This window comes from Acartia tonsa, chromosome 12, assembly GCF_053477335.1.
Source record: "Acartia tonsa isolate MP-2025a chromosome 12, ASM5347733v1, whole genome shotgun sequence".
Classification (NCBI taxonomy): Eukaryota; Metazoa; Arthropoda; class Copepoda; order Calanoida; family Acartiidae; genus Acartia; species Acartia tonsa.
The window spans coordinates 27637514-27657837 of NC_137271.1; the positions used below are offsets into that span (position 1 = coordinate 27637514).

The following is a 20324-nucleotide window of genomic DNA, read 5'->3' on the forward strand; positions in this document are numbered from 1 at the left end:
ACATTTATGCATCCAATAATAATTATGTATGATTATCGAATTTCAATTTCAATTTAAAGATTGATTTTCTTCTTATTTTTGACCAGAAAAGTATAGATTCTATGGGGAAATTTCTCTGTAAGTTTTAAATCTCGTTCTATGAAAGGAAAAGGATCTCCAATAAAAAGAGAATGGGTAAAAGAGGGAGTAGCATGCTATTAGATCACAAAAAGAGTAAGAAGACAGAATCTGTAAGGCGCGCGTTATCCCTCCCCTTCCCAGCTTTTGAGCTGGAGAGTATATCAGTGCTGATATTTTTGCTTTTAAATCAGTATAAACAATAAACTCACCGAGTTAACTCAACAAGAAACCTCTTTAGAGCTTTCAAACAACAAAGCCTGAAATCAATCAAGATATCAAACAAAGAAAAAGAAACAAGCCTGATATAAAAGCAAGATGAGTTTAATGAAAGCTTGTGTTTCTGTAATTGTTATGACTACTTTGCTGAAGATTTGCTCTGGAGCTACTGCGATTGGACTTTCTGCTTACAATAAAGGTAAAATAATTAAAAATATGTAAAATGTGTTAAATCATGTAAAATATAATTTACTTTTTGTTAAGGAACCCATAATTTTATATCAATTAGTAATTTTGACATTTTCTAATTTTATTTATCTTAAAGATTTTAAAAATCAATGTGTTGATGACGAGACTGGGTCAACCCACAGATTACACAGCTCATGGCAGATGAAAAATGAATGTGGACAGAAGACCTGTGTCAAGTATTCCAACCTTCTCTACATTCAATATGAAACATGTGGACTAACTGATGTAAGTCTTGAAATATATGTAAGATCACATACATACCTTAATGGAAATTAATATTTTTATAAATTGTTAATAAGCCTTAAACTAATCTCCTCTCTTTTAGTTTGACGCTGGAACTGACTGTAAAATTATAAAAGAAATCAGCCAACCTTTTCCTGGGTGCTGTCCTAAGATTGTTTGTGAACCCACAGAGAAAGTTGATTCTGACAATGATAATATTAACAACGAGATCAATATAGGTAGGTTTTTCAAAATATTTATATACATTTGGGATTTATTGTTTAATAAGGTAAAACTAAATTACCCAAGAATGGATTCTCTTTTTGAATATTTAACTTAAATTTAATAGTTATTTCTTTCGTCGTATTATAAACCGCTTTCCGCAGATATAAAATGTACAACTATGAGATTAAAACTAGTTTTTTTAGCCCCGAGTTGCCGAAGGCACGGGCTAAAAAAACTGGTTTTAATCTTATGATTGTACATTTCTATATTCGTAGAAAGCTGGATATAATACGATGATAGACATAGTTTTTTCGTATGGATGAGAACCGGTTCCTATCCACCGGATTCAAATGAATACGAGAATAGTTATTTCTCGTATCGTATTATAAACGGCTTTCCGCGGATATAGAATTTACAATTATAATATTAAAACTAGTTAATACGATGCTAGACATAGTTTTTTCGTATGGATGAGAACCGGTTCCTATCCACCGGATTCGAATGAATACAAGAAAAGAGATTATAAAAGAAATTAAGTATCTTATTCTGTTTAGATGAATTCTTCCATTATGATGAGAGTGAAAGTAAAGATTCTCTCGCCATCTATGAGGACGTCTTTCTTTCTGGAGATGAAATTTCTGAACAGCAACATCCTAATCAAGACTTCGAACCTGTTGAGTATATGTTTGATTGGGACACAAATAAATTTATTTATCCAAACCTTAACTAATTCTCTTTTTATTTGTCTTTTTATTCTTTCAGAAAACTTACTTTGATGTGATAGATGTTAAAGTCACCCTAATTATCAATTGTACATAATCAAACTAATTGTATATTTGTCTATATATAATATTTATACTAAATGTGATCTCTTTTTGTTGTATAAACAAATGATTATTCAATCAGTTGTCAGAAACCAAACATTGTAACAATAACCATCATCAATATTTGTAATAGTTATTTATCGCTTCTTATTAAAGACAACTTTCCGTAAACATTAAATAAAATAATTTTAGTATTAAAACCTGTTTGTTAGCCTTGAGGGGCAAAAGCCAAGAAGCCAACAAAACTGGTAATAATTTTAAGATTTTGATTTTTATATTCGTGGAAAGTTGTTTATAATACAATGCTTTCAATGATTCTTTAGTTTGGCGGAGAACCGGTTCTAATCAAGCGGATATTTATCGGTTTGGAAACCATACTGGGAATATTATTATTATAATTTATATTATTATAAATAAATTTTTTATATAATTATATCATAGTATGTTTATACATTTAGAGTTTTAAAGCTGTTGTCAATATCAAATATTCTAGCGTCATCCATTTGCTTCTTGTAAATAGGAATTCCCTAAAGTTTAGTTGTTATCGGGTTTAGTTAAGTAAATTATTATTACATCAATTTATTTATGAGACTATTGTCCGTTTTTAGTAGCGAAGCTACTCTATATAATTCACAATGTCCATCCGTCCGTCTGTCCGTAATTATTGAATTGGGAGAAACGTGATTTTCTCGGCTCACATTCAAGATAGACAGCTAAAATTTTTAGTGAAGATTCCCACTATATATGCCCATCTACCATATACATTGTTTTGTCCGTCTGTTTGTTACTTGGGGTGCTAGATCGATTCCTCGATTTTTACGTTTTCGTGATTTTCTCAACTCCTTTTCAAGATAAAGGGCTGAAATTTTCAGATATTAATTAATTTTACACCAAGTTTTATTAATATTTTATTTATTTATTGGGGTGCTAGATTGATTCCTAGATTTTTTAGGTTTTCATGGTTTTCTCAATTCCTATTCAGGATTGACGGTTAAAGTTTTCTCCTTTTAAAGCGCACTTGCTTGTACGAAGTGCTTATTAGGGTCTTGTGTGTGTGTGTGTGTGAGTCATGATGCGGTAAGGTCGGCACAATGTTATTACAAATTCATTTTGTATTTACTAGAATTTGTTTTTTGTTTTTATATAATTCATTTCGAGTTAAACATAAAACAAACTATGAATTTATGTATTTTTAAATGTTTATAATAGATAAATTACGAATATAGGAATATAAATCATGTACATTTGAAGTATGATATATTAATTTTTTGTTATAATAGAAACTCAAGAAAATCATATAGAAAATCGGAATTTAGACTAATGTTATTTAAAATTGTTAGAGCAGGTTTTACAACAAACAATGATTGATAGAAACAGTTTAAAATGGTCCATCTTGATAAACATTCATCTTTACTGATTTTTAATGAGCGATCTTTGGCAATTAAAATTAGCAGTGATAGTTGAAAAAATATTTCATTTTTAGCAAATATAGGGTACCAAACATTAAAAAGATAAAAATTTTCTTTGAGATGAATGAATTCAGGGTTGTCATTTTTGAAATAATAGTCTAAATATATGGCAAGTGCATGTATAAAGAATTTTGGGTAAAGGCAAAAGAATAACGAGTGTTCTATACTTTTACATTACATAGATTACATTTAGTAGAATCACTATGACCAAAAAGATCAAGTTTTCGTTTTGAATGCGCGATATTTGTTCAAAAAAGAAACTTTTAAAATAAAGGGGTAGAGGAAGAAAGAATAATTGATTGAAGCTCAATTCAAAAGTCTCTGTGTCAGGGAAAAATAGACCATCTCTTAAACGAGTTTTTATTGCAGGATGTTGTTTTTTGAATTTATTTCTTAACATGATTTTGAAGTGTAAAGAAAATATTTGTGGAATAAAATTGTTTAGGTCAATGAGGGGTTTTCCTGAATTCATAAACTCTTTTTTTGGAAAGTGAGATGCAATAGATTTTAAATTATTTAATTTATTAACTAGAGTAGAACATGCAGGGTTATTGGTTATTTTAGTATGTAGAGTAGGAAGTATGATAATTCTATCTCTAATTATTCTGTGGTCAAAAATATTTGCAACTGTAACGATATTATTCTGTTTAAGAAGGAAAATTTCATATTATGATAATTTGTGCTTAAGCATTGAAGTAAAGGGTGTGCAAAAAAAATGCAGACCTTTTTTAAATTTATATTGCGCGGCTTGTGTTAATAGTAGAACAACGTTATGCATACTGCTAGCACCACTATGAAGTCTATTTTTTGGAAATATAAAACAATTCCTGTGCTAAGTAAAGTTTAGTAGCTATGTGGTAAAATGTCCCAACTGGCTTAAAACTTGACTTGCGAGTAAATCATTTAAGATTAGATTAAAGGGTATGCAAATACAACTACGTACGTTTTTAAAATTCTAATTGCTCGGCTTGTGTTAATGGTAGAAAATGTTTTGCATACCTATGGAATCGCTATAAACTCATTTTTTTGAAATATAAGAATCATTCATGTGCTACGTATAATAATAAAGGTACTAAGAAAGAGAGGTAATGTCTGATTGAGCCAATAAATGAATCGCATCGGAGCATACATGAAATCTCATTGGTTGAATTAAACTGAATTTTTTTTATTAGATTTAATTAGAGCTGTTCTTTCAACTTTCACTCAAATCAAGTCCATCACATGAAGTACTGTCTTCATATTGTTGTTTCACATCTATGTTTTATCTGTGCATTAATAATAAATATGCTTCATCTATTGCAATCGTTGTAAAATAATAAAAATCCCTTCATGAATTTAAGTTAATAAAATCATATTTTTTTCTTGAACTTCTATTAAAACAAAAAAATAATATCTCGGAATTGATATGTACATGATTTATAATCTTTAATTCGTAATTCGTATCTATTATAAACATTAAAAATAAATAAATTCATAGTTTGTTTCATGTTTACCTCAAAATAAATTATATAAAAATAAAGTAACAACAAATAGCAATACAGCAGTACGTTCGTTACGTTTTCAACAGGACCTAGCGTTGTACTGTGTACTGTACACATATGGGTAAGAGGAAAAGGCATATTTTTTTCATTTTGTTCATATAAAGAGTCAGCTGTAAATAGTCGCATTTCTTAAGATAAAGCTTTTCTCACGTAAATTACATTGTGTTAAAATTTATTTTCTCGTATTCATTCGAATCCGGTGGATAGGAACCGGTTCTCATCCATTCGAAAAAACTATGTCTAGCATCGTATTTTATCCAGCTTTCTACGAATATAGAAATGTACAATCATAAGATTAAAACTAGTTTTTTTAGCCGGTGACTTCGTCACCTCGGGGCTAAAAAAAACTAGTTTTAATCTCATAATTGTACATTCTATATCCGCGGAAAGCAGTTTATAATTCGATGCGAGAAATAACTAATAATAATAATAGTGTAAAGCATATTACAAATCCTTTAATAAGTCAGCTATAAATTGTTGAATTCCTTAATATAAAGTTAGCCTTCTAGAAATTATATACTCGGAAAATTTAAAGTTTTTTGTCAGCTGGAGGAGTTCCTTTGTCAGATTTACGAAAAAGGGGTTCACACTATACTTCTTTTCTCCTAATTCTATTCGTATAATTTATGAGCTATGTGAAAGAATGTCCCAACTGACTTAAAACTCAAAAAAAAAAATTCCACTTTTCTCACATTTATCAATACAGCTCCTAAACTAAAAATAGCACAAAAATTGTACTTATATTTTCAAAAAAAAGAGCTTATGACGGTTCTAATGATATACATAGCATTTTTTTACTATTCACACAAGCCGAGCAGTTTAAATTTTAAAAATGTTCGCATTTTTGCACACCCATTTATATCTTAAATGATTTACTTGCAAGTCAAGTTTTAAATCAGTTGGGACATTCTACTACGTAGCTCCTAAACTATAAGTAGCACAGTAATAGTTCTTATTTTTACATAAAATAGACTTCATAGCAGTTCTAACGGTATGCATAACATTGTTTCACTTTTAACACAAGCCGTGCAATTTGAATTTTAAAAAGGTACATATTTTTTTATATACTTTAATCTTTAATGATTTACTCGCAAGTCAAGTTTTAAGGCAGTTGGGACATTTTACCATGTTGCTCCTAAACTATACGTAGCACAGGAATCGTTTTTAAATTTCCAAAAAATAGACTTCATAGCGGTTCTAGCAGTATGCATAACGTTTTTCCACTATTAACACAAGCCGCGCAATCTAAATTTTAAAAAGGTCCGCATTTTTTTTGCACACCCTTTCGAGGTCAATGAAATTTTTAAACAAGTGTTTTTATTAGTTTCCAAATCTTTTAAAAATGATATAATTTGATTAAAATATGTATCATCATGTACAGCTTGGGTATATCGATTTAATGGATCTCTTATTTTGAAGAAAGGTAGAGTAACCAAAATTACTTTAAAGGTTATTTTCTGTACTTAAACATAAAAATCCAAAAATATTATAGTTATTTGTTATTTGTGTTTAAATGAAATAAATTATTAACAAGGATGACAACATCCATAAGTAGCGAAGCACAAAAAATCGTAGATGGGAATACGTACAGGTAGATATAAAAGGTTTTTACTAAAATCAAGAATAGATTTATTGGATAAAATAAACATGAAACCTTGTTTTATTTTGTATGATGACGATGGTCAAAGTAAATTATATTAAAGATGCTCATAACAATGGGAAAAATTATTTTGATACTGATATCCCATATAAGTTTGAAAATTGGATCAAAATAGACAAAGATATGGGGAAATATGTAAAACCTATAAAAATAGCCCAAAACCTGATAAAAGGCAGTCCGGCCGCCATGGTTGTTTACTTAAAACAACAAAAAAATTAATTTTTAAATTAAAAAATTGGGAAAATCGGACCATATATACAGAAGATATGGAAAAAAGTGTAAAATATATAAAAATAGCCTAAAACCTGCCAAAAAGGCAGTCTGGCCGTCATGGTTATTTTCTTTAAAAGACAGGAAATTTAATTTTGATATCTATAACTGAAATTTTTTTGGAAATCGGACTATAAACACTGAAGATATGGAGAAAAATGTTAAAAATATAAAAAACAGCCTAAAACCTGCTAAAAAGGAAGTCCGGCCATCATGGTTGTTTTCTCTAAAAGACGGGAAATTTAATTTTGATATCTATAACTGAAAAAATTTTGAAAATCGGACCATAAACACTGAAGATATGGAGAAAAATGTGAAAAATATAAAAATAGCCTAAAACCTGCTAAAAAGGCAGTCTGGCCTTCATGGTTGTGTCTTTAAACGACGGAAAATTTAATTTTGATATCTGTAACTGAAAAAATTTTGAAAATCGGACCATAAACACTGGAGATATTAAGAAAAATGTGAAAAATATAAAAATAGCCTAAAACCTGCTAAAAATCGGTCCGACCGCCAATGATGTTTTATAGTTAATTGTGCTCCCTAATGGTGGGAATGTTGTCAAAAAATTTCAGCATTCTATCTTTTATAGGAGCTGAGTAAATCCCATTTCCCCCATAGCGTTACGGACTGACGGACTGACGGACGGACTGACGGACGGACGGACAAAGTGAATTATAGAGTAGCTTCGCTACTAAAAATCAATCACATGACGAAAAATAATTCCTAGAGTTAAATTTGGATAAAGATATGCATTTTGAGGAGATAATAACATAATTAAAATAAAAGCCATTGACATATTGGTTCTTTAAAAAGTTCAAATTTTTTTAGGCTAGCTACAAGGAATCTTCTACCTTAATTCTATTCTATACTTTTATTTTTCTATGCACTTAATCAGCTATATAAATTATCATAGTTGATAATTTTCAAAACTAACGACTGCACCTTCCTATAACTGTTTTTTTTAGGCCTAGTAATGGTATAGGCCTGAAATATTTCCCTTATCCCTGGATATACAATGAAAGAGCAGTAACTTTTTACAATCTTTGGTTTTGTTCAAGAGAAGTTTGTACTTACTACTTACAGAGATGTTGCGCGTTAAGAGTACAAAAAAAGGTCAAGGATTAGGAGACTCAGGTGTAACAATAATATTAGTATTCTAGCAATAAGAAACATGGATTTAATTTTTAAAAGCGAGGCTTTTTATAAATAGGGTCGGTCCATACGTCCCCAACGAATAGCTCTTTTAGGTAATTGAAACAGGTTAGAATTGTCCTATCGATTTCAAACTTTGCATGCGGATTCCTATAACAGTTAGGTACGATTAAGAAAGCGCAGCAACTCTATATTCGTTACCAAAAAGTCCGTAAGTCCATTTTGACATGCAGATTATTTTTACTTTTTTTACAACAAATTTTTGTATGTTAGAATTATCCTACACATCTGATTTTTAAAAGCAAAGCTTTTCTATAATTAGGGTCGGTCGGTCCGTCCGTCCGTAGTCTGAGATGGATAGCTTTTTTCATAAATTTAGGCATGTTAGAATTGTCCTATCGATTTTAAATTTTGCATGGTGATTCCTGTAGTAGTTAGGTACGAGTTAGAAAGCGTAGCAACTCTATAATTATTACCAGAATGTCCGTACGTTCATTTTAAACATGTTGATTTTTTACATTTTTAACAACTAATTTTTATGTGATCTAATTATCCGATTGTTCTGATTTTTAGTATACTAATTTCTAGGACAATAAAGTACAAAATTATAAGCAAAGCAACTCTATAATCAATTCCTAAAAATGTAAGTATGTCCATAAACATTATCCTGTATCAAGAAGTATTTCAACAAATTTACTCACAATTTTGCTTTGACTCTTATTCATTATATTCTGATTTTTCAGTTTTGACACTATACAAGTGTTAATGTCTGTTTAACCTACCGTTTCAGGGCTTCACTCTTATGGATGTTGTCATCCTTGTTTAAATACTGATTATTACAAAATGTAAAATATTTTAAGCAAAGCATCTCTTTAATCAAGTCCTAAAAACGTCAATACCTTCTAAAACAGCTATTTTTATTTCATATTTGGTTAATCCAAATATCAAAGTTAAGTTTTTTGATTTTAGAAATATGCTCAATAGTCTCACACTCATGCAATTGTTACTAAGAACTCATTTTACAATTTTTTTCCGGTTTAGTGTATTGGGTTTGGCTTTCATGATTTATAAGTTTATTACTTGACATTCATTCTTACTTTACTTTGCATAAAAATTCTAATTTTCTGTAATTAAATTAATTTTAAAGATCACAAACTTGACTATACCTTAAGCTAATTTTTTAGTTAAATAAGGATGACAACATTCATAAAAGACGGTAGGACCAGTGAACTTTAACACTTATGTAGAGTGTCAGAACTGAATAATCAGAATATAAATGTATTTAAAAAATGTTTGAATACAGGATATTGTTTAACCCTTACAGCTCGGGCCCCAATTCCCACCTTAATAGATCGGGGGGGGGGCTCCAAGAGCCCCCCCCTCTATCTCGGCTCCTGTTACAGATAAAGACGTAAAATTTTTTTCTGGTGGTTCATGTGTATTTTTAGAGAAAATTACTTTTTCTAGTCATAGCGGCCAGGCCGCTCCTTAGCCGCTTTTTAGCGGCCAGCCGCTGAATTTTAAAACAGCTGTAGAGCGGCCAATTTTGCAGCTAGGATGACCAAATTTTAGGACGAACTTTTATATTTCATAACAAAAAAATTACTTTTTCTGATCATCGCCGAAAAACGGCAAATAACTGAAACCGCCATTTTCGGCGGTTACGGCGGTAAAACGGCGGTTGGCGGCGCTAATTAATATTTTTATCTGTTTGTTGTTGCTCAAGGATTTACCAAAAAAAATTATAGGTCTCTAGCTGTAATAGAAGCCACGATATTCATGATATATGTCTGTAGTAAAAGCCGGACAAAAATCGGTCAAAAAGTCGGTCAGGGAGCGGTCAAACGGTCATAACACCACTTTTCTCAGAAGGTCATTGATATCTAAGTATTCACCAAAAAAATTTTAGGTTTCTACCTTATACACAAAAGTCATAATGTAGAAATTAAGATTTACTAAGAATTTTTTTCTAAATTTGGTACTACCCAACCGACTTTGACCGGACACCACGACCGACACAGACCAGATATCCTAATAAAATCAACTCTTGCCGACGTATAATTACTAAACTTAAAAAGTCATGAAGTCACAGCACTCCATCTTACCTACAAAAAAAATGAGATTGAAAAAACTAGAGGGGGGGGCTCTTGGAGCCCCCCCCCCGATCTGTAAGGGTTAAGGACATACTTACATTTTTGGACTTGATTATAGAGATGCTTTGCTTATAACAATGTACACAGATCATGAACCTATGAGAAGCTACATTGCATTGCAAAAGATTATAACGGAAACATAAAGCGGCAAAATCCAGGAAAAGTGCTTTAACCAATTTGCATCAATGGTTATTAATTAATATTTTTGGATGATATTGTGCTCGATCCTGACACTTCTTGATGTCGGGGAGGTGTCTGGTGTCTTGCTTTGGTCTGGACCATACGGCTTCATACTAGAAACAAAAAGTGGTACCTAATGCTGCGCGTGACTTCTAAATGTAAGAAATAATAGTAGATATAATAGTAGGCCTTAGCCCGTAAACAGCCGCAACTCACAACCACACATAGTTAGGCCTTCCATACAAAAGTCGTGCAATCAAGAGTTGGTTACTTAACCTATTATCCTATAATGCGCGTTAGAGTATCGCATACCATCACAAGCGGTTAATGTGTTAATATTTTGAACATTTCTTTAATCCTGAGCAATTATTGCCTATTCCAAAGATGTCAAAATATAAATACTAATAATAAATGATATTAATTTAAAAGGGTATTACTTTTATCCTTGACATTGGATATTAATTTTATCCTTGAAGTGTCAAAACATTGATATTAATTAAATAATTTTAAAAAATCTCCTTTTTTGTGTGTAAAATTCTTTATTGTCTTGGCTTCATCAAATCCTCAAAGACACTCCTGATTGTATTGCTGATCTCCTTATTGATATTACTGCCTTAATTCTTGGCTACCATTAATCTTCAAGATAGTCTTAATAGTTTTGCTGCTCTTCAAATTAATACTGTTGTGAATGGTTAGTTTATGCATGATGAACTTACTCTCTGATGTTATGGATTCTTCTGATGCTATATCTGCTGAAAGTACAGGTAAAGCAATATATTTTGCATCCCTTTTTGTGGCCAATGTTGTGTGAAAAAAATAAGACATGGAAAATAAATATTGCTTAATTTTATCATTTTGTTTGAATTAAATTTAATTGTCTTTATATTTTGCCGAAAATCATTGTAATACCTTATTTTTTTTATTTTAATAAAAAATCATACAAAGAGCTCAATTTATGTTAAATGATGCAAAGAGTTCGCCTATTTTATTATATGTTATTTTCATTTTCTCTTAATTATTATATTTAAAATGCCAACAACTTTTTATCTATTTAACTAGGTTATTTTAATTATATTTTAATCATATTTTATCATTTTAATATTTTAATTTACCTTTCAAAATCGCTGTACATATGTACAGTAAATAACTTTATTATCAAAACTGGTTTTAAAATCATAACAATAACATTATTTTCGCCTATAAATAGTAATGTACCTTTGAATACTTTATCAGTTGATCATTCTTGGTCAATTTGATCACATCTTCTTATTTTATTTTACTCATTTTTAATCAGTTGATCATTCTTGGTCAATTTGATCACTTCTTCTTTTATTATTTTACTTACTTTTATTCATTTGATCGATTTCAATTGAGATCACTTGACTAATTCTTTATTTTATTCCTTTCATCACTTGACTATTTTATGTCATATTGATTATTTCTTTTACTTTATTTTATTTTATTCCTTGATCGATTTCAATTGAGATCAAGCTCTTTTAATCTTATTTTAATTATTATTTTACTTTTATTTTATAGTTTTAGTTATTTTATGTACTTTTATCATTTTATCTCTTTTATATGCATTAAACATTCAATATTCGTTGTAATTAAATGGATTTGATTGCTTAATGTATTTTTATTTATCTTTCTTTTATATCAAGTACATATAATAATCTAGAACATTTTACCTTTTATAATAGTTACCTAGGCTTAGTGTATCTGCCATTCCTGAGATTTGTAGTGCAGTCCAAGTCTAGTGGTCTAGTTTCTTTTACCCAAATCAGGCATCTGTAGGTAGGATTTTGTTCCATTTTATGCAGATTTTGATTTTGACTCTAATATTGTTTTTTATCTAATTTTAACCATATTTTATTTGCTATTCTGACGCATCTTTTTAGTGATATTTTATTATTTTTGGTCATTAAGCATGTTTAAGTCTTATGCCAGTTTTAGACCAGTTTTTATCTTATTTCATGGTTTTATCCTATAGATTTTACTGGTCAATGTTTTATATTTTATCACAATAGTCATTATTTTAGCATTTTAATTGGTTTATTTTTAGTTTTAACACACCTGGAGTTCAAAACCAGTCCTGGAAGGGGAATTTTATCTTTATTTATCTTATCTATATTTATACCATCTATACTATTTCATTTTGTGATTTCATATATATATTTTTTACTGTAATAAATTATCTAAGTTTTGAATTGGTTTTATTTTTCTTAATTGTTTATGTTATTCTATAAATTGCATATTTCACATTTAACTAGATCACGCAACATTAAAACTACAGATCTTTTATGATCTTACAACATTAAAACTACAGGTCTTTTATGATCTTACAACATTTACTTTGCATAAAAATTCTAATTTTCTGTAATTAAATTAATTTTAAAGATCACAAACTTGACTATACCTTAAGCTAATTTTTTAGTTAAATAAGGATGACAACATTCATAAAAGACGGTAGGACCAGTGAACTTTAACACTTATGTAGAGTGTCAGAACTGAATAATCAGAATATAAATGTATTTAAAAAATGTTTGAATACAGGATATTGTTTAAGGACATACTTACATTTTTGGACTTGATTATAGAGATGCTTTGCTTATAACAATGTACACAGATCATGAACCTATGAGAAGCTACATTGCATTGCAAAAGATTATAACGGAAACATAAAGCGGCAAAATCCAGGAAAAGTGCTTTAACCAATTTGCATCAATGGTTATTAATTAATATTTTTGGATGATATTGTGCTCGATCCTGACACTTCTTGATGTCGGGGAGGTGTCTGGTGTCTTGCTTTGGTCTGGACCATACGGCTTCATACTAGAAACAAAAAGTGGTACCTAATGCTGCGCGTGACTTCTAAATGTAAGAAATAATAGTAGATATAATAGTAGGCCTTAGCCCGTAAACAGCCGCAACTCACAACCACACATAGTTAGGCCTTCCATACAAAAGTCGTGCAATCAAGAGTTGGTTACTTAACCTATTATCCTATAATGCGCGTTAGAGTATCGCATACCATCACAAGCGGTTAATGTGTTTAGGTTCTCTAGACTATTCTTGTTAGTCTGTTCGTCAGTCAGCCAGAGTCCGTATCGAAATGGGATTTACTCAGCTCCTATAAAAAGATAGAAAGCTGAAACTTCTTGACAACATTCCTAAAAATATGGAGCGTAATTTTGTTAAAACATTAATAACAGTCAAAATATTTTATGCAGCTTTTTAGACGCTTTAATTTTTTAACTGATTTTCTCGGCTCCTGTAAAAGAGAGAAGGCTGAAACTTCTTGTCAATATTCCTATTACTAAGATTAAGGTTAAGACTCTAGGGGGCTAGGTGTCGCTTCGGGTACTAGACTTCTCTTCACGCACCTTGGAACATACATACAATACTTATGATTGCGGTGTAAACATTCACCCATCAAACAACCAACTGTCTGAGATGCACGACCTTTGTCTAAGAAGTCCCAACTGTGCATGACGCGGTGTCGGACCGAGATTCGAACCTATCACCTTCCCGCCGACGAGCTGATGCGCTACGTGTTGAGCCACGGTCGCGGGTCCTATTACTATGGAGCATAATTAAGTATAAAATATCAATAGCGGAATGCCTTAAACAGCTTTTTAGAAGCTTTTGCTTTTTGCAAAAGATTTTCGCGGCTCCTAAAAAAATACACAACTGAAACTTTTTGGAAATATTGCCTTCTTTATGCTTCATAATCGGGTATGAAAAATCTTTAGTAGTCTGACTGCTTAAGTTGCTTTTGTTTTTAAAACCTTAATTTTTTAAGGTTTCGTGATTTTCAGTTATTGCATATTTATTTGCATATATCTCTATTTCTTTTCTTTGTTATGATAACAGTTAACCAGCTCTATAAATCACTCTGTCCGTTTGTCTATTTCATTATAATATTTGTGCTTCGCTACTTATGGATGTTGTCATCCTTGTTTTTAAATAGATTGGGGGTACTTGCCATTTTACTTTCTATACAATCTCTTTAATATTTACAATCCCAGATAAAGAAATTTTAGAATTCAGCATCTGTGGTTCCAGCATCGCCTAAAAGGTTTAAACAAGTATGACAACATTCATAAGCAGCAAAGCTCAATTGACTTTAATAGCAGCTGAGTAAATCTCATCCCCTCTAAACGTTACGTACGGATTAATTGAAAAAAAATATAAAAAAATATAAGCCAAGCGTTAGTTTTGTTCATGCAATAGAAGAAATTTCAAACCTAATTACAAATATTTTTTTTAAAGTTTTTAAAAGCTTCAGCTGACGAGCCCTGTTGTGTACCTATTATAATATAAAAACCACTACGTAAATAGATTTTGATATCAAGTCTGGAATCTTTCAAATCTTACTTCTGGATTGTTTCAATGACCACAGAAAAAAAGAAACACATGTAGATAAAGTTTCTAGTTACCTAAACTGAATTTATGTAAGCGTGCGGTTTGTAAATGTGCAAGCCAGTAAATTCACTTTTAAAGAAAGACAAGCACAAAACAGAATTTCATTAGCGTAAATTTTAGAATACCTTTTAAATTATTTTTAAAGTCTTACAAATATATAAATAATTAGTTCACATATTAAAATTTGGAGTTTTTCAAGAATTTTAATGACAATTAAACGCCTTTCTGATAATGGCTGCGGCTTATGTTCTTACTTGTGATTGTCTAAAAGATTGTAGCTTTGAGTTACTAGTTTTTATCAAAGATTATATTGCAATGGTACATACATATGGATGTAGAAGTAATATTAGATAATTTAAATATTGTGCTTATTATATGCAACAAATTGAACTTGTTATTTCTTGTAGCGGAGCACTTTAACAACTAGGATCAGTATTCACGCCTGACACAGAAATTGATTGATGTACAAGAATTTTTACCTGAACTTAGCTTACAGAAATTTTAATTGTTAAACTGTTTTTAACCTATTTTTTTATCATATATCAAAAATATACTATGACACCAGTAGAATCAGACTGCAGAGCCCAAATTTGAATTAAGTCCCCAATAAACTTTTTTTGGGGGATTTAAAAATCAATTTTATATGTTGCTGTGATCATTTTGATGGAGGCAAAAGCATTTTTTAGTTTGGGGTTAAATTGTTTCTTACAGAACAATTTGATGTGATTCTGATTATATCAATACAATAATAAAAACTCTACTCTGTTCGATGCAAATAATTTTTTTCTAAAACAATAATTTATATAGAAGAAATTTAACATTAAAATAAAACATATTATTCTGAAGTCTGAACCAATTAGAAGTCTCGTTTCATTTCAGTTTTTTACAATTCAAAAAAGAGTGTTTTCACAAAGTGACTTATATCCAATGTAGTTAAATAATTTTTATTTAATTAAAATGAAAAGAATGAAAACTATACACATAAAAGATACATGCTTTTTAAAAATATTTAAAAAAATAAGTTTGAATAATCTTATATTTTATCATATTTGTATATGTGACAAAAAAAATTTGTTGTATTGCGTAAACGTTTGTTGTCATCTTTCTTCACTAATTAACCCTTTACAGCCAATTTTTTGTGTTTTAAATAAGTGATGGAAAACAAGCACGATAAAGTTAATTCATTAATATATTGTAAAGAATTAAGTTTTTAATGAATTAATTTAGATGAAATCAAAAGGCCTAATTCTACTCTATACCAGAATACTATATATATGAAGCAAAACACTCTAAAAGCTACGAATTTTATCCAAATAAAAAAAGACCTTTTGCTCTGATCAAAACAGACCACAGCAACAGTAAAATTAATTTTTAAATCCCCGCAAAAAAGTTTATTGGGGACTTAATTCAAATTTAGGCTCTGCAGTTTAATTCTACTGGTGTCATAGTATATTTTTGATATATGTTTTAAAAATAGGTTAAAAACAGTTTAACTTTTATAACAAGCGTATGCACATTTTTTGCCTGTCAGACGTGCACAAAGAAGTCAAATATTAAAGTGTATCATTGACAGTTTACTTCACAACGAATGCTTGTAGCAAACCTTAGAGTATCTTTGCTCCGAAAATATATGCACAGCACACCCGCATTCCTAAGAAGGCCGTTTAAGGTTGTTGGTAGAACATACATTGTCTATGCAATATAAAAATAATAAATTCTAATTTTATAAAATATAACAAGATTTAGTAGTTCATATAATTGATGATAAAAGAATAGTAAAGAAAAAATCCCACAATTAAATTTGGGCAAATTTCTGATCTAAGAACATTTTTAATCCTTGCGTATGAGAACTGAAATGTAGTAAAGAAAAGCTTGGATGCCAGAAATATATTTGGAAATCCCGTGGTCCAAATAGACCTGAAAATGTTTTAGTAAGTTTTTATATTAATTTAAAAAAAGAAACTTCGTCCTCTTATATTTATATTGCAATGCAATGAAATAGAAAATTAATTCTTCTTAAAAATCAGCCATCTACCTTATTGTGAATTATAAAGAAGCTAAAAAGATGTTAATTTGCCGAATTTGGTCATTTATTAAGGGAAGAATGAAATACAAACACTATAGATTGAAGTACTAGACAACTAAAATTAAATGCTATGCTACAAATAAAACACAGTTGTTTGGAATAAATTTTATCTTTATTGTACAAAAGAAAACCACATACCAGGCTTCTTAATTTACTATGGGGTAGTAACTCCTTCCTTTTTGTGGTAGTGGCTTGGAGCTTTCCCATTCAGGTTCTTGTTGTTACCGCTATGATCAGACACAACTCAAAATAGCCCCCATCAGGTCAGCTTCTACCAATAACGAAATTAATTCAGAAAAACTCAAGTAACTTATACGTGTTTTTCAGCTGTCGTTGGGGGGCAACACATCGTAAAATTGACGACATCTCTATTTAGATTTATTTCCCTTGTTGGTTTTACCAGCAATTTCAGGCTACCCATAAATTGTTCATCAGTCGTCTCAGGCTTGAGCTCAGGGGTGTCCACTATTTCTAGAGCTCCTCTGCTGAATCCCCATGAGCAGCCTCCTCCATAGGATGATCAAGGGGTAGTGTACAGGCGAGGTAGCGGTAGCTTTTCACCACCCATTGGATGGTCTCCTCCTCTAGTTGAGAAATCGGTACTCCTTCAGCTGGTGTCTGTCTGGGTAAACTAGGGGCAGCTCAGACCCTCCCTCATCTCCATCTAGATCATCTACGATATTGCCTGGAATCTGGTTGGCCAGCAGGTCTCCCGTGTACTTGCACATGGGCGGCGATCTCCTTGTTTCCCACAGTCCTCACCATTTGCACATCGATAGTAGACGGAGGTGGCAGAGCCTGCCAAAACCCAGGTGAACTTGCTGGTAGGTAACACACCAGTGAGGTTCGGACTCTTGGGCCGGCATCTTGAGCACCATGTCAGCTGGCAGCTTGTCTTCTACCAGTACCTTGGTATTGTAGGCCAGAGAGATGACCAGCAGCTAGCCTTCCCAGTTTGGGTCACTCCTCTCAAGGTAGATTCTATGAATGAAGGGGCTGGTGGAACCGCTCCACATGGTTGTTCTGCGGATTGTAAGAGAGCGGCTTTGTCATTTTGATCCCCATCCTGGCCCATAGCTCCATGAACATGCGTCCGGAGAACTCCATCACGTGACACATACCGGCAGCACCCATCCTGAACGGACAGGATGTACTTGCTGCCGCTGGCTGTCTCCAACAGAGGTGACCAGGTGAATGAACAAGACTTGCTGGGGGTAATCGTGGTGGATTTGTTTGTCTGTCTAAATGATTGTTATTATCACCAGGCACCCGCTATCTTCAATCCTAAGGGCTTCAGGGGCGGATTTTTATCAGGAGGGGATCCTTGGTCTGGGCATCAAAGATCCTCTCTTTTTCCACGTTGACAGGAACAGGTATCTCATTTAGGGACAGGATTCCCATGTAATTGTCCTGATTGGCTGTCTCCTCAGCAATGGGCTACGGCATGGTGGCATCAGGGTGTCAGCGTTGGTGTTCATATGGCTGGGACAGTGGACCACTTCAAACTCCAGGGCTGTCAGCTCCTCCTACTAGCGTGCGACCTTGCCAGTACATTGCTTCAGGGTTCTGATGTGCACTAGGGTGGACTAGTCAGTGTTGATCCTGAAGCTCATGTAAGACAGAATGCTTTGGAACTTGCTGATACAATATATGATAGACGCCAGCTTCCTTTTCTAGGACAGGTATTGGCTCTCTGAACCAGTTGTTTTATGTCCCACAGCAGCAGTCAGTCTCTTCTTTTCCCCCTGCTTCTGGCTTAAGATGGCTGTGTTGACCCGTACACTGTAGTCTGTTGTCAGCTGGAAGGGTAAATTGATGTAGATACCCAATAAAATACAAATGATAGATACATAAATAAAAGGATGGATAAATATAGATAGATAGATCTATAGGGATAAGACAATGGACAATAAATTGATGTAGATTCCAAAAGATAATACAATTGATAGATAGAAAAATAAAATAGTGGGGTCGACTTCCCCCCCCCCCCAATTTTTTTTTAAATCTTCTCTTTTAAATCTAAAATACGAATAATTGGTGGGAACAAACCTCTTGGGGCAAAGCCCCTAGAGGCTAGGGGCGAAGTCGCTATCTATAATACAAAGTAGCTTGATGTCTGTCCGTCCGTCTGAAGCTTAAGATCTCGGTAACCACTGAAATGATTGGATTCTACTCTTCAGGGTATATACCGATTGTTCCTGTGGTGGTTTTAAGCTATTTTCTTGGGAAGGTGGGACACCCCTAACCCCCCCCAAAAAAAAATTTTCATATTTTTTTCTAATTTTAATGTTTTTTATGTTTTTATATATTTTTATTAATTTTTAAATTTTTTTATTTTTTTTTGAGGAGTGAAGACAAAACACCTAATTTAAAAATGCCTAACTAAAAATGCCTAACTAAAAACACCTAAGTTTAAAAATACCTAATGTTAAAAACACCTACGTTAAAAACACCTAATTTATAAATGCCTAATTTATAAATGCCTAATTTAAAAACGCCTAACTAAAAATGCCTAACTAAAAATACCTAATTTTAAAAATGTCTAATTTTAAAAACGCCTAATTTAAAAATACCTAATTCTAAACTATCTAAACGCCTAATTTAACAATGCCTAATTCTAAAATATCTATTTTTTTCACTAAAATACTTTAAATTTTGATAACACTATTCCAATTGGCTGATTGTTTTTGCTGAAGGATCTCGCTAGTCAATGAACCAATATGGTTCATCTTTACAATGAAGCTTTCAGTAGGTCATGGAAAGGTTTATAACGCTTTTGGGGAGATTACCAACACCTTCCAATGAGAAATCGCCCTTTGAAATTTTTTTTTATATTTCTTCAATCTTACTTTATAAAACTGCAACTAAAATGGGGAATGGTCAACTATCACCCCCCAAGAAAGCGACGCAACGGCTACTTAGGTTAGGGAAAAACCATGAAAAATTAAATTCATTTTCTTTGTCCTTCAACCTTTGATTTTACTAATTAATTTATTTAGGTGCCACAAACTAATCATAAAATTTTATTTTTAAAAGCGAAGCTTTTCTATAATTAGGGTCGGTCCGTCCATACATCAGTCCAGTTTTCTATTTCAAACTATATTTTGAAATTTTGGAGACTAATTGAATTCCCTTTCGCACTGCAATCGCCCCTAGAGGACTATAGGGGGCGTAGCCACCGCTTTAATATATTCAACAACAGTTTTAAGATATGCTTAAAATTAGGTTTTTTTTAAATTAGGTATTTTAAAATTAGGTATTTTTAAACTTAGGCATTTATAGTTAGGTGTTTATAAAATTAGGCATTTTTAAAATTAGGTGTTTTGTCACATTAGGCATTTTTAAAATTAGGTATTTTTAAATTAGACATTTTTAAATTAGGTATTTATAAATTAGGTATTTTGTCACATTAGACATTTATAAACTTAGGCATTTTTAAATTAGGTATTTTTAAATTAGGTGTTTTGTCCCCACTCCTTTTTTTATACTTTTTTATATTTTCTTTATATTTTCAATTATTTTTCTTCTT

General features: G+C 31.6%; 2 protein-coding genes and 1 long non-coding RNA gene across 3 annotated transcripts in view; all 3 read left to right on the forward strand.

Moving 5' to 3' along the window:
• The window catches only part of LOC145333457 (uncharacterized), a 202496-nt gene that overhangs the window by 117566 nt on the left and 64606 nt on the right, over positions 1-20324 (forward strand). The window lies entirely within an intron of this gene.
• Positions 286-2289, forward strand: LOC145334530 (uncharacterized). Its single transcript, XM_080179989.1, has 4 exons — positions 286-535; positions 662-810; positions 911-1046; positions 1587-2289. Exons 1-4 carry the CDS (start codon positions 436-438, stop codon positions 1760-1762), a joined length of 561 nt encoding a protein of 186 aa, XP_080036115.1. The 5' UTR covers positions 286-435; the 3' UTR covers positions 1763-2289.
• On the forward strand, positions 11844-12491 carry LOC145333866 (uncharacterized). Its single transcript, XR_013884627.1, has 2 exons — positions 11844-12078; positions 12347-12491. It is a non-coding gene; the product is annotated as an uncharacterized LOC145333866 (long non-coding RNA).